This window comes from Oryzias latipes, chromosome 24 (genome assembly GCF_002234675.1).
Source record: "Oryzias latipes chromosome 24, ASM223467v1".
In the NCBI taxonomy this organism is placed as follows: domain Eukaryota; kingdom Metazoa; phylum Chordata; class Actinopteri; order Beloniformes; family Adrianichthyidae; genus Oryzias; species Oryzias latipes.
Genome location: NC_019882.2, coordinates 18,347,627 through 18,360,765, shown reverse-complemented (window position 1 = coordinate 18,360,765; position 13,139 = coordinate 18,347,627). Strand labels below are relative to the sequence as shown.

At 38.9% G+C, this 13,139-nt stretch overlaps 1 protein-coding gene across 1 annotated transcript; it reads left to right on the top strand.

Moving 5' to 3' along the window:
* The first annotated feature begins 2,387 nt into the window (after positions 1 to 2,387).
* LOC111947116 (protein broad-minded-like) lies at positions 2,388 to 12,880 on the top strand. Its single transcript, XM_023953300.1, has 4 exons — positions 2,388 to 2,495; positions 2,571 to 2,696; positions 11,492 to 11,575; positions 12,840 to 12,880. The coding sequence occupies exons 1-4, from the start codon at positions 2,426 to 2,428 to the stop codon at positions 12,878 to 12,880; spliced, it is 321 nt and encodes a 106-aa protein (XP_023809068.1). The 5' UTR covers positions 2,388 to 2,425.
* Positions 12,881 to 13,139: the final 259 nt, after the last annotated feature.

The following is a 13,139-nucleotide window of genomic DNA, read 5'->3' as shown; positions in this document are numbered from 1 at the left end:
GAATAATGAGCAATGTGTGCTGCAAACAGTGGCAAAAGTCAAGGTAGAAAAAAAGAGGAAGGCAACAGTTGGAATACCAATGTGCAGGAGTGTTTGAAATGCTCTGGGTTCACAGCACAAAACTATTGAAGACCAAAGAAATTATTGAGGACTTGTTAAACTGACGTCCACTGCATGCAGCTTTTCTTTTAATAAAAATTCTGCTATGAGATCATAATTGTGAATCATATTAAAAATGTTAACAGAAGTGGAGACTTGGACTTTTGTCACTTAAGTCTCACACACAGAGATATAAAGACTTAGTCCTAATAGCCAGGGTGGGTATAAAAATGCCCAAAGCTGTACGGCACCGGTGGTGCCCACAAAATATCAAGGTCATTGACCACTTGGTGTGTTTGTAGAACAAAGCAGCAGGTAACTTTTGGAATATCAATCTGCACGAGAGTTTGATGAAGTGTTTCTGCGTCATGGTACAAAAATATTAGCAAAGAGGCAAGTGGCCTGCAGGAAATAGCAAGGTCGTGGACCACATGGTGAGCCCGTAGAGCGAAAACAGCCATGCACATTTGTTATACAGGCATGCAGCGAGCGACATGTCATAGTGAACACTTATACAATGTGAGGGTGATGTAAGGGTATTATAGGTAAGAGTCGTACTGTAATGATCCTGCCTCTTTTCTCCACCTGTGAGAAGCTGACGAGTAATCAGCAGAGACACTCTAACCTGTGTGGCTGCCTTTGAAGACTTTCCCCAGCGGTCTGCCACAAAGTCATCTGCTGCCTGTGACTCTCCAGCCGTCTGTCTATGGTTTCAACCTCTCGTCTCTTTCCTGGCCTTGGACTTGGTTTCTGGTTTTGGATCACGCGTATTGCCAGTCGTATTCCAGCATCTCTGATTTTTCTGGGACTGGCAACTTGTCATCCTCTCCCTTTACACCAGACGCCCTCTTCTGGACCAAGGACTCATCATACCAGATTCATTAGTTTGAGACTCTTGGATGAACTCTTTCTATGAACTTTGAGCAGTGTGCATCCTGGGATCTGTTTGTCACATCCTGATGTGTACGGAGTTTTTGTGTTTGTGCAGCATTTATGCACCGCACTGTCAGTTAGGGGCCAGGACTCACACCATGCTAAAGACTAGAATGTGACTTACGGGCTACCACAGCATCATCCATACGTCAGAAGTGCATGTGACTCATATAAGCCATGAAGACACTTAACAATACACTTACTCAACACACCACAATCATGCCTTCCATAATCCATATTCAACGACATCCCTTGAGGGGGTTGTGTGAGCCTCAAGGGAACTGTAAGACACACCTGCACTCCCCTTCAGTCGTGGCTTCTCTTGTCTGTGATCCTCTACAACCCTGGACAACCCAATAACAAGCAGCCCCCCCCCCCCCCAGGTCAACCCCCTTTAGGGGTGCATGTGACTTAAGCTTAAGACTTGACCTCAAAGAGAGGATACAAGTGATCAATGGTAATTTGTTTACTCTCCTGTTTTAGTTTCAGGTCAGCATTGTCAGATCTAAAAAATAACTTGTCTATGATTTACCACGGAAGCCTTGATGACTTTCACACCTGGCATGTGACACGCTTTTAAAAACACCCCACCAGCTAGTCCATGGTGTTCACACCGGACAAGCAGGGAGGAGCTTATTTTTCTTTTTCTACTGTTTACATGTTCGCAACCTTTAGTTTTGGTGTGAAATGTCAAAGTGGTCAAAATCTTGGGAATCTGGATTCATGCTCTTTCTTTCACAGCTCATTTCCAATATATGAAAGAGCTGGTGTCATATAATTTTGGACATATTTTTTCTCCTCCATGATCACTTTTCATATAGTGGCACTTCTGTGAATTCAAAGGGACACATCCATGTATTACTTCCAGGTCATAGTCCCAGATTGGTCAAAGTTTGACCTAGTTTAACTTTCAACACGAGTTCAATGGCAGTGCATTCTGTGCATAGAGCCCAAAAACAGTTCTAAAAACTTGCATCGTTATGTGTGAGGTTGTGTAGATGTTTTATTTTTATTTTACTTTTCCTCTCCAACAGCTGAGCAAACAAATAAGAGCTGAAGACTTCTTGTGTTGGACAAATATTGCTGTTACAAAAGGGGGTCATAAATCTTCAGACACACATGAGGTGTATATCTGTATAAACCCCTTTTGCATTTGAGACAAAGCTTTATTTATATTAACTATGTTTGTACACATTTCTTGTTGGACCAGACAGAAAAAAGAAGAGGAGAGAGTGGGATGATAGATTGTGGCGACAAGGCTACAAAAGAAAGGGGAGAAAAAAGGCGGGTTAAAGAAGTTGGAGGATGATTTAATACGTTTTCTCTGGTAGTCAGAAGGTTAAGAAAGACTTGTCTTTTCTTGATTAAGGGAGATCAGCCATACCCTTGGCCCATGGTTTTATCCTACCCTGTGCCACACTTCTACACCTTGGACCCACCAGAGACTCTTCACACCTCACAAAGTGAGAATGACGGTCAAATGTTCCACTTTGGTTCAATTTTTAAATTTTGACTAAGTATTTCATGTCTTTGTACAGGTTGTGAGATAAGTGCTTTTCTGACTTCCTCCAAAGACTCAAAAAGTGATGATTACTGGTTAAAGAAGTGCCAGAATCTGTTCCTTAAAGCCATGACGTCTGAACCCCACAACCTCACTGGGAACGGTAATCCTCAACACCCCGCCGCCTTTCCTCATTAATGTAGTGTTAATGATAGGAGGCGTCATTTCTGAGTCTTCTGATTGTTGGACAATTCAGTACAAACCAGAAGAAATTTCAAAGTAAGAGTCTCACATGTTCTTGGATTACCACATGTTGTGTTTTTGGATTTGATGGAAGAAACACTAAGCTGAGTCTATATGAAAGCAGACCACAAAAAATGTTTTCATGACCAAAGAGATAAAATATCAATATTTTTAAATGATTTTCTTTACTCCCTTTGTGGCTGATCCAACAGCTTTTAATCTTGTTCTCACAAGATGGATTTTTTTTTTTCAAACTTGTTTTAGATTAATGTTGTCCTAAGAGACTTGTGTTATTAGCATTGGGCTGTTTGGGTTTGTTTACTTAAATCCCAGTATAAATGTGTTACAATGGACAGAAAAAATAATTAAAAAAAATATCCGTGATTAATATTTGTTTCATTGCTTTAAAATGAAGAAATATAAAATGCTAAGACCTAGTGTGTTATATCAATTCAGAGACACCCCATATTGCAAAACTTGTAGTTAGTTGCAGTTTACACTGGGCAGTTTTTACAGATGTGTTTTCACCTCCTGAGACTTTCTCGTAGTTCACTTTGTCCATAATGTTTGCCGATCCGACTGTTTCACAAATCCCATTCAGCAGGAGCTTGATACACATTTTATATAATGCTAGATTCATCATAGTACTTAAAAGATACAGTTGTATGGTAAATGGTAAATGGCGTATACTTATATAGCGCCTTTCTTCCTACAAGGACAAAGCGCTTTACAGTCAGACACACATTCACTCACACAATCACACACTGGTATAAGTGGAACCCTCTCGTTAATAATGTGTGCTTGGTGTGAGACACGTAAAGTGTTGCATATCAGCACAAAGATACTTTTCAAGTTAAAGTTAAAGTACCTTTAGTTGTCACACACCTAAGTGTGTGAAGTTTATTCTCCGCATTTGAGCCGTCCCCTGGGGGAGCGGTGAGCTGCAGACACAGCCCCGCTCGGAAACCATTTGGTGGATGAGAAAAGCAGAATTATGTTGATCAGAAACAGTTCACAAATTTATAGCAATTCAAAGAGCGTGTATTATTTCGCTGTTGGTGGTGACAGCTCTGGTGTTAAAGGGAAACAGCTGGTGGTTAAATGTTTTGTCTCTAGGCTTTACAGTAACAAGTGTGTTTTAATGAAAATGTTCTTTTTAAATAAAAATGTGTCTTACTTACTGTATATGACACTTCTTTTTAGCTGGGAGTACACAGGACAACTGCCTATGGGCTTCATGCTGTGAAAAATCTATTTATGGTCATTTGTGACAAAAATACAAAAACGTTTGTAGCCGGTGGCTGTGCGTTTCTGTCTTTTTTCATTTTCTATTATACTCTCTACAAAAGAGGTGGATTAGAGTAGGCTGTAAATTATTTTGTGTTAATTTTGACTCTTTATAAATCCTTTTTCAGACAAAAGATAACAGTTTTTTTACTGAATTCTTTATGTGATGCATCTCAGTTCTGTATTTGGAGTCTTCAGTAGCGATGGTGGCTCTGGCATTTAAAGATGAATAAGCAGCAGCTCCACCTCCACATTGAGTCAGCTTTAATATGATGTTCTACTTGCACTTAAGGAATTTACAATCAGGAACTCATATAAAACTGTTATTTATTCTAACGTATGTAACCCTCTCCCGTCCTCCTGTAAATTGCGTCTTTGTGCGTCTTTAAAATCTCATCATCTTTGCCCGTGACTGGAACTCTGAAACCGCACCTTTGCCCACTTTTGTCACATACTCAGAAATAGCAGTTATTGAAAGAAGACAAAGCATATTCAAATGAAGCTGGGCCTAAAATCTGTGCAGTGATTACTCCCTTTCATTGGATCAGTGACGAATGCCCCTGCTGAAGCATCCTCTCGTCTCCACATGTCTTATTTGAGGCTTCTCACTGCAGAGCTTCAGTGAAAATACATTATCTTCTATGATGCCCTTGTCTGCAGAGACACTGTTTTGTTTTGCATATCATTAACTGCAGAAATCACCCTGGTTTCTTTGCAAAACACCTTCAGAAAAACAAAATGGTTGCATTCATTTTTTTTCCGAGTGCCAAATAAGACCAAAGTCCTTCATGAATCATTAAAAAAATGCTTCTGTAGCTGATTGCAGTATTATTTTTGGTTTCATTTCTGACAGGCTTTTAGTCAGATAGAAGCGTGAAACAAGAAACTATTCTGCCTTCTCATGGCACTTTCTGCTGGAACCACTTTCAACACGGTTTTTCAATTCATGCAGTATCATGTTTTGAGTATCCTGTTTTGAGCGGTCCTAAGCTGAATCCAGCTGCAGCTTGTTGTATAAATGAGGCACCAATGGTCATGGCCCTGCGGCAGACTAGCGACTTGACCAGGCTGTACCCCGTCTTCGTTAGGTTCCAGCAGCCCACGGGTTCTGAAAATGGAAGGATGGATTCGGTCATGGTTCACCTCATGTTTAATGCTACATTCACACCAGGCATGTGCTGCACGTTCACGAACAATGCGCATTTAGGCCGTGGTGTTCGCACCGAACAAGCAGGGAGTGGAAGGGAGGGGCTTCTTCTTCTCTTACTTTTTCTAGTGTTCACTAGCGCTTGACCGACACTTACAGTTAGAAGAGAGTTGCTGCGAAATTTCAAAAAAGCATAAAAAGATAAGTTCAATAAATTTCATAGTGTCTGTATTATTACCTGGCTTCTTAGGTTTTTCTATTATCAGACACGGTTGTGTTTTTTTTCACATCCCTGACATGTCAGAGTCTGACGAAGATGGAAGACGTCCATCAAAACATGTCAGGTATGTGACAAAAAAAACACAACCATGTCTGATAATAGTAAAACCTAAGTAGCCAGCATAAAAATATGTTTTATATAAATAATTTATAAACTCTTTTGGTAAAACTCTGTGTTCAAAGATGACAATTTCATAATAAAACTCCTTATTTTCAATGAAAATTTTCATTTCACTAGTATGTGCACTGGAGGAGGTTTAGGACCACCTTCAGCCGGACTCAGGAAAACCGTGTCTCCAGAGAGAACGGTATCTACGAGCGGCTTCAGAATGGCTTGTGAGCTGGCAGAGGCGGTTTTTTGAATGCAGAAATGCCGCTGCACAATCCTGAGAAACCATTTAAAGAATCACAATTGTGTTACCAATTGTGTCCACAGAAAAGAAAGGCTGACGTTATTCCCACTTCTCAATATGGGGACAAGATGCACATTACGGCATTGCCCGCATGAATTTTAAGTGCATCACAGGATTGTCGTTGGTACGTATTAAACTAACCCCTAACCCCTTCTTCCGGGTCCTTGCGGCCAAGAAAAAAGCACTGGCCTCACGGATTTAGAAAAATATGAGCTAACAGCCAATCAATAAAAATAATAAAAATAATGAAAGCACGCTTAGAAGGTCGTCTCGGTCTGTGCGGCAGCTTTGTTTGTTTACAACGGAACTCACTATTTCTTATTTTATATAGTTCTGCACACATCAAAATGATTAATTCCGATTGAACTAGTGGCGTATGATGAAGTTTTCCAGGGCCCATGTACACAATTCAATTCTAATCCGATCTTTGATCCGATTAAAGATCTTTTTCACATCTACATGCAGCCATCTTTGTTGTGAATACGACTTTTCTTATAAAATTCCCTGTTAACTCACTGTCAAAAATATGTCACAGGCATATATCTATTTGTGACAATAAGTTAACAAGTGAAATTCCTGCTGTGTCCAAATTCCTTCACTTCTCACTATAGAGTTCACTTATAGTGCATTCACCATTTTTTCGCTGTCCGAATCTACAATTTCAAAATCCTGTGCCCTAGAAATTTCCCAGAAATCTCTGCGAAAAACCAGTGTGCATCAATGCTCACTAGATTGGCAAATAAAGACCACAATGCATTGCATCTGAACAATTTTTGAGAAAAAAGTATTTAAATTAATTTTTTAAATAAACCATCAACATTTTCATCATCAGAACACAGCAGATCCATAAAGATTTGTTGTGAAATGTTCATATTTATTAGGTTTTCACTTCGTGAAATCAGTGATGTCATGTTCCCATATTTAACCAAAAAAAGCCGTGAGAATGGTGTCCAAATTGTTTTTAAAATCCAGGACACTAGATAGTTGTTGGAATAATGTATATAAGTTTTCTCATATTTGCTTTTATGCATTAGCTACCTATATAGGTGATATAATCATGTTTGCAGAAGTGTTTGTGTCCAACTCTGTTTCACAGGAAGGTGGAGGTGAAACCCTTGGGGGGAAACCGACTATTTTAGCGTCTTCCCAGCATCAGCATGAGAACTAAGTGTTATCTGTGTCTAGACCTGAATTGAAGTTAGTTATCCGTGAGAAAAGGCTTTGCAGGCCCGAAGATGATGTGGGAAGGCTGAGGAAAGACAGACATGTTGCAATTAATGTTTTCTGATCCCGCTGCGGCAGTGCTTTTTCTGTTTCCCCCTCCCTTTAGCGCTCAGCCTATGTGTAATTTAGGGAAAACCCAACAAACTTAATAAAAGAGGAGGCGACAGAATATGCGCCAGAGCGGAGAGAGATTGTTGCTGGGTATTATATCTGTCTATTGTCCTCATAAAGGTACCTTTGGTCTGTTGTCTTTCTTTCCTTATTTAATTATTCTGATGTTGCAGGTTGTTTTAACCCAGTGCTTCTCAAATAGTGGGGCTTGCCCCCCCCGGGGCGCGCAGTATTAGCGGTTTTTGGCACAGTTAATACGGGCAATTGCTCGGGGCGCAAAAGGGGGGCGGTGGTGACAGCGGCTCAGTGCTTGAAATAAAATCTGCACCACTGTTGGTTTCCTGTTATCTGTTCAATCACAGAGTTAGTAACAGCCTGAAACCTGTGAACTGCCATCGCTGCAGCTGCACCAGGATCTTAGGTGCTTTTAGATCAGTGTTTTTCAACCTTTTTTGAGCCACGGCGCACTTTAACCTTGACAAAAATCCCGTGGCACACCAGCATCCAAAAATTTAAAAAAAGTAGAAACTCATAGTCTGTATTGATCTACAGTCCCTCCACAATCTCACATGCATTTTTGTGATAATTGTGGCAGAAAAAGCTGGAAGTTGCAGCTGTTTTTTCTAAAAGATGTCATAAAAGTTAAGTTAAACGATTTAAAAACTGTTTGACGTGTGTATTTGTGGTTACAAGACGTTTCACAACAAAGATTCATTGTGCGCTGAGACGTTGTCACTTTAACCCAATGCATCATGGGAGAAGTAGTGCAATCAGCCGCCAAAAGTGTCATGGTTTGGGTTTCATTTGTATTGGTTTTTCCTTTATATTTGTTCTGTCATGTTTGAGTTCTGTTTCCTGTTTTATTTTGAAAGCTTTTCTGTTTTGTCATGTTTTGAGTTTTACTTCCTTTGTCCCAATCTGTCCTGATCATGTTCACCTGTGTCTTGTCTGCCCTGTCTGTATATAAGTCTTGTCTCTGCCTTCCTCTTGTGCTGGTCCATTAACGTCGTAATGTCTCTTCCATGTAAGTCTTCTGCCCTGTTCATCATGCTATGCCCACAGTGAGTTTTGGTTTTTGTTTTGTTACCCTGCTCTGCAGCGCTTTTTGTTAAGTTAATAAATCCCTTGGCCTGGAACTGTGTGCTCCCGTCTCTGCATTTTGGGTCCTTCACGCAACCACAGCCCTCCCCTCCTGACAGAACGCAGACAGACTAGCATCTCTTAGCTTCATTCTTTTGTTCACTTGTTCCGCGGTCTGACATCGGATCCAGCAGAAAGCTACGCTGCTAAAGACGAGCTTTAGCTGCTATTTTTGTTAGAACTGAGAGACTTTACGAGCAGAATTCAGAACAAGGAAGTGAAGACTTTAACCACTTCCGATTGGTCAGACCAATGAGTTATATCACTAGAGGAGACATCACGTGGTTCCTCATGGGAGGAGAGCACCGCCATCTTGGTGAGGTCAAGTTACTGCTGCAGTGAATGCATTTGAACACATTTTTTGCAAAATGCCAGTTCATTGTGCGGGTTTCAACTGCCAAAAACAGATAAATGAGTCCAATAAGGAGGTAGGTGTATCATTTCACAGGTAAGTATTTTAATTTTTTTTCTTTTAAGGCTGCAGGGGCTTCATTAATAGAACACATGTTGACATGCATGATGCTGCAGGGCTATTATTATCAACATACTGCATGATGTACATTTATTTTGCTGTCAATATAAATGTACATTTTATTTTGCTAAACCTGTATACAGCATACTAGGCTATTATAGTAATATAGATTTATACATTTCTGACTCAGTGACTGAACTTTTCTTGCAGGTATCCAATGGATTCAGACTTAGGGAAAAAGTGGGCCTTATCTATCAAAAAAGTTAACCCAGATGGATCACTGTGGTATCAACTAGCAATACAGTCTGGCTTTGTTCAGAACATTTGTGGAAACAGATTTTGATGAGAGGCCAGACTGTTTATTTTAGGGTAAATCTGTTGTTCACTTTTGGACTTCTTTTGAATATTATTATTATTATTATTATTATTATTATTATTATTATTATTAATAATAATAATAATAATAATAATAATAATAATAATAATAATAATAATAATAATAATAATAATAATAATAATAATAATTATATAATAATAACAATAATATCATTATTTTTATTTATTTATTGTTTGTATTGACTTACTATTGATTTATTATTATTATTATTATTATCATTATTATTATTATTATTATTGACTTATTGTTGGGTTTTTCTAAATAATTTAAATTACATGTCAAAGAGGTCTAAAACTTCTAAATGTTTAGAAATTGATTTTTAAAATTCTTTCTAATAATTTTTTTATTTGTAAGAAGTCCTGCAACAATGCATTTTCACTCAAGTTTGAGCTTTTAAGGCTGACTGTTTCTCTTCTTTAACAACAACAAATGATGTGTGTGTATATATATATATATATATATATATATATATATATATACATAAAATATAATATATTTATATATATGTATAAATACATTTAAATCTAAAAATATATACAGTTTATAAAAGCTACTTAGACACCACTAAAATCAATAGAAATCAATGTCATGTGGGCGTCGTCGACCTCACCAAGATGGCGTCGCGCTCCGCCACCGTCAGCCAGGCTTCTAAAGCGGGCGTGTCTCCTCTAGTGATATAACTCATTGGTCAGACTGATGACGTGTGATTAGGCCTCCAAGAATGATTGGTGGAGACAGTTCAAGGGGCGGGACTATTCCGAAAACTAAATCGCGTTAACGTCAGTCATATCAAAATGTCTTTAATAGAACCAAATAAACAGAAATTCAATAATGTCTTTTACGATCTTTCATATTCCTAACTACTCAGTGTTTTATCAGGACCTGTTTGGATGAACACAGAGCTGCTATCCTGGAGTTGGGAAATGTTTTTAGATCAGTTAATGAGGGCACTTTCCCACGGCACACCTGAACATCTCCCACGGCACACTAGTGTCCCGGCGCACTGGTTGAAAAAAACTACTTTAGATTACTCAGCTCATGCTAATAATGCCATTCTTAACTATTGTAGACATTTTGATGATGTGTCTTTATTTTCCATAAATGCATTCTTTGTCTGCCTGTGGTTTAGTTGGTGTCAGTATTTGACATAAAGACAGCAGGTAAAGCAGTAAAACAGCTGCACTTAATGAGATCAGAAATAAACAATCTTTTAGAAGAAAGAAATCCGCACAATGTTTTTATTTATTTCTTCAGACTAAAAACATTAAATATATTGCTGTGTTCATGTTTCAGATCAATTTACATTTAATAATATCTATTAATTGAATTATTTTTCTCAGCATCAAATGGTTCAGTTGATCAAAATGTTTCTAGTTTAAATAAGGAGTGAAAGATTTTTTTATTTCAGGCACTTTAAGCTACTTTTCTGTTTTAGACTCCAACAGGGTTTCTGTGTGGCTGAATAAAGTTAATACTTGTTGAAAACATATATATTTTTTCTTTTGTTAATGTTAAAAGTGTGTGTGTGTGTGTGGGGGGGTGGGGGGTTGGGGGGGTTAGAAATAATTAAGAAGCAGTTTTAACCCAACAATATTCCCGCACTATATAGTCTTTTACCAGTTGGGGAGTAGGGAGGGCATTCGGACACAGCCTCTGTATTTAAGACTCTGAGCTCAAGTAAGGGTGTAACAATTCCATTTTAACAAACGTTTCCATTCACATCAAAATGTGTGGTTGCTGATTCGATACACGGTTGATATTGTTTCATTGGTTCGAATTCAATACGATTCATAGTCGCTATTGGTTCATTCTGAACGATCCGATTCACTGACCTAAAATGGATCCAGAACATCTTTAGCCAAACCTTCAAGCAGTGAGACTCAGAGAGAAATACCTGCTACTGAACTTTTTCCAAATTCCTTGTATTTTTTAAAGATTAACAAGTGTAAATGAAATATGTGTCCAAACAAACAAGTAAACAAGAATGAATGTGAGATCACCTGCATGTCAACGGTGCTTTGTTCAGGGTCATTCAGAAACACTGAGGCTGCAAACTGATGAAGAGTGAACACCTGTATAGCTTTGAGTTTTTACAGCTGCAGACTTCCATGTGTGAACAATCACAATGCAGTGCTACTGGATATACTCATGACTCGTTTTTTACCTGAAGTACTGAACTTCCTGTAAATCTACTATCTGGCCGCAGCTAGATTTGCGTTTTTTATGTGCACGTTTTTCTCCACAGTGCTGGCTGACCTTCTGGAGAGAGTCGTGGTTCATCTATCCAACTCTGCCACAGAGTGCCGCTTCTCCTTGGATCAACACAAAGGTCAGCAGAGAACGCACTTCTTTCTTTGTTCTGTTTTGACAATGTTGTCAAAGGAAAACAACAAAAGGCCACTGGGTGGATCAGCAAAGTTAAAGTCAGTCTTTGCTTGGTTAACTTCATGGAACTGAGACAGACTTTCATGATTGTAACATTTGTGTAAGTTGACACAGGAAAGGTCTTTTGTTTGTGACGACAAACACCAAGGACTTAAATGCAGAGAGGTAAGTTCCCAGCAACTCATTGAGATTTGGTCGGATGAATCCAGGCACATTAAAACAATTTTTAACATGATCCACATTGCTTCTCACACTGTTTTTCTGACAATCTATATGTCATAAACACCTATCAGCGTACCCTTTCTTAGCCACCGTCTTCTCAATAACTGCCTTACATGACACAGCTGAACCAAAACAGCAGTAGAAGGTTTTCTAAATGAGGTTTTAATCACAAACCAAATGAAAGCAGCTGCACTTAATCAGGACGAGAGCAGCCTACAAAAACACAAAAGACCCCAAGACCTTAAAAAATATAGAGCCTTCTGGTGTTTTTAGCTTGGTTGACCCTAAAGAACCATTTTGTCGGATCACCCAAATTTACAATTCCAAAGTCCATTGACCTTGAAATTTTCCAGAAGTTCTCTGTAAGAAATCCGAATACATCAATGCTCACTAGTCCAAATTCCCCCCCTACTCCCCTAACTACTAAGAAACTCTACAGTGCAGGACTGTCTAGTGCCATGAAGTCTAAAAGCAATTCGGTAAAAAAGAAAACCCAAATGTTTCGTTTTTTTATTGCCTGTGATCAGATTCTTGTTATGATAAATCTTTGTCTTAAGTGCTCCCAGATCAGCTTTTTGCCTGTGAAGCAATATGAGCAGACCATACCTCTTTGAAGATACAGGGAAGCCTTTTATGCATTTGAAGTCGTTTTGGTAGCTTTGCTGCATAAAATAAATAGTTGCTCCTCTTAAGCTGCATTCACACCGGATGTAATCCGCACATCAGGGGCATTTCAAAGTTAAGTCAACGTACGGGTGGGATCTGAGGTCAGCAGACGCGGCTAGGTTGACGCAGACTCAGCTTTGGAGATGTGATGTTTTCAGTGACTCAATCAGTGGGCTGAAAGAAAATATCCAATATGGCTGCTCGATGCAAGGATGTTTGTCCAACCTTCCATCCAAAGATATCAGATTTATTTATTTTGAAAAGCTCTACAAAAATATTGGTAATCATGTCTCCATGTCTGGGTTCATGATGTCATTCAGAGACTGGAAGGTTCACCATCTACTGCAGGAGCTGCATCTGAATGACAGCACCTTTAGCGGTTCTTCCATCTCTCTGTGACCCAGTTTGATGACTTGCTGTCCTGCGTTAGTCAGAGGAGGGGAAAAAAGAATGAAATTAGAGGAACTTTCTATTATTGCCTCGATACAAATCAGAAAAATCTAACAAAGTTCAGGAGGAGATCGATCGGATTATCCTCCATGATGGTATTGGACCCCACTCACTGATGACATTGTCAACGGGTAAAAGCTGAGTTCCTGACTCGTTGAAACTATGTGAAT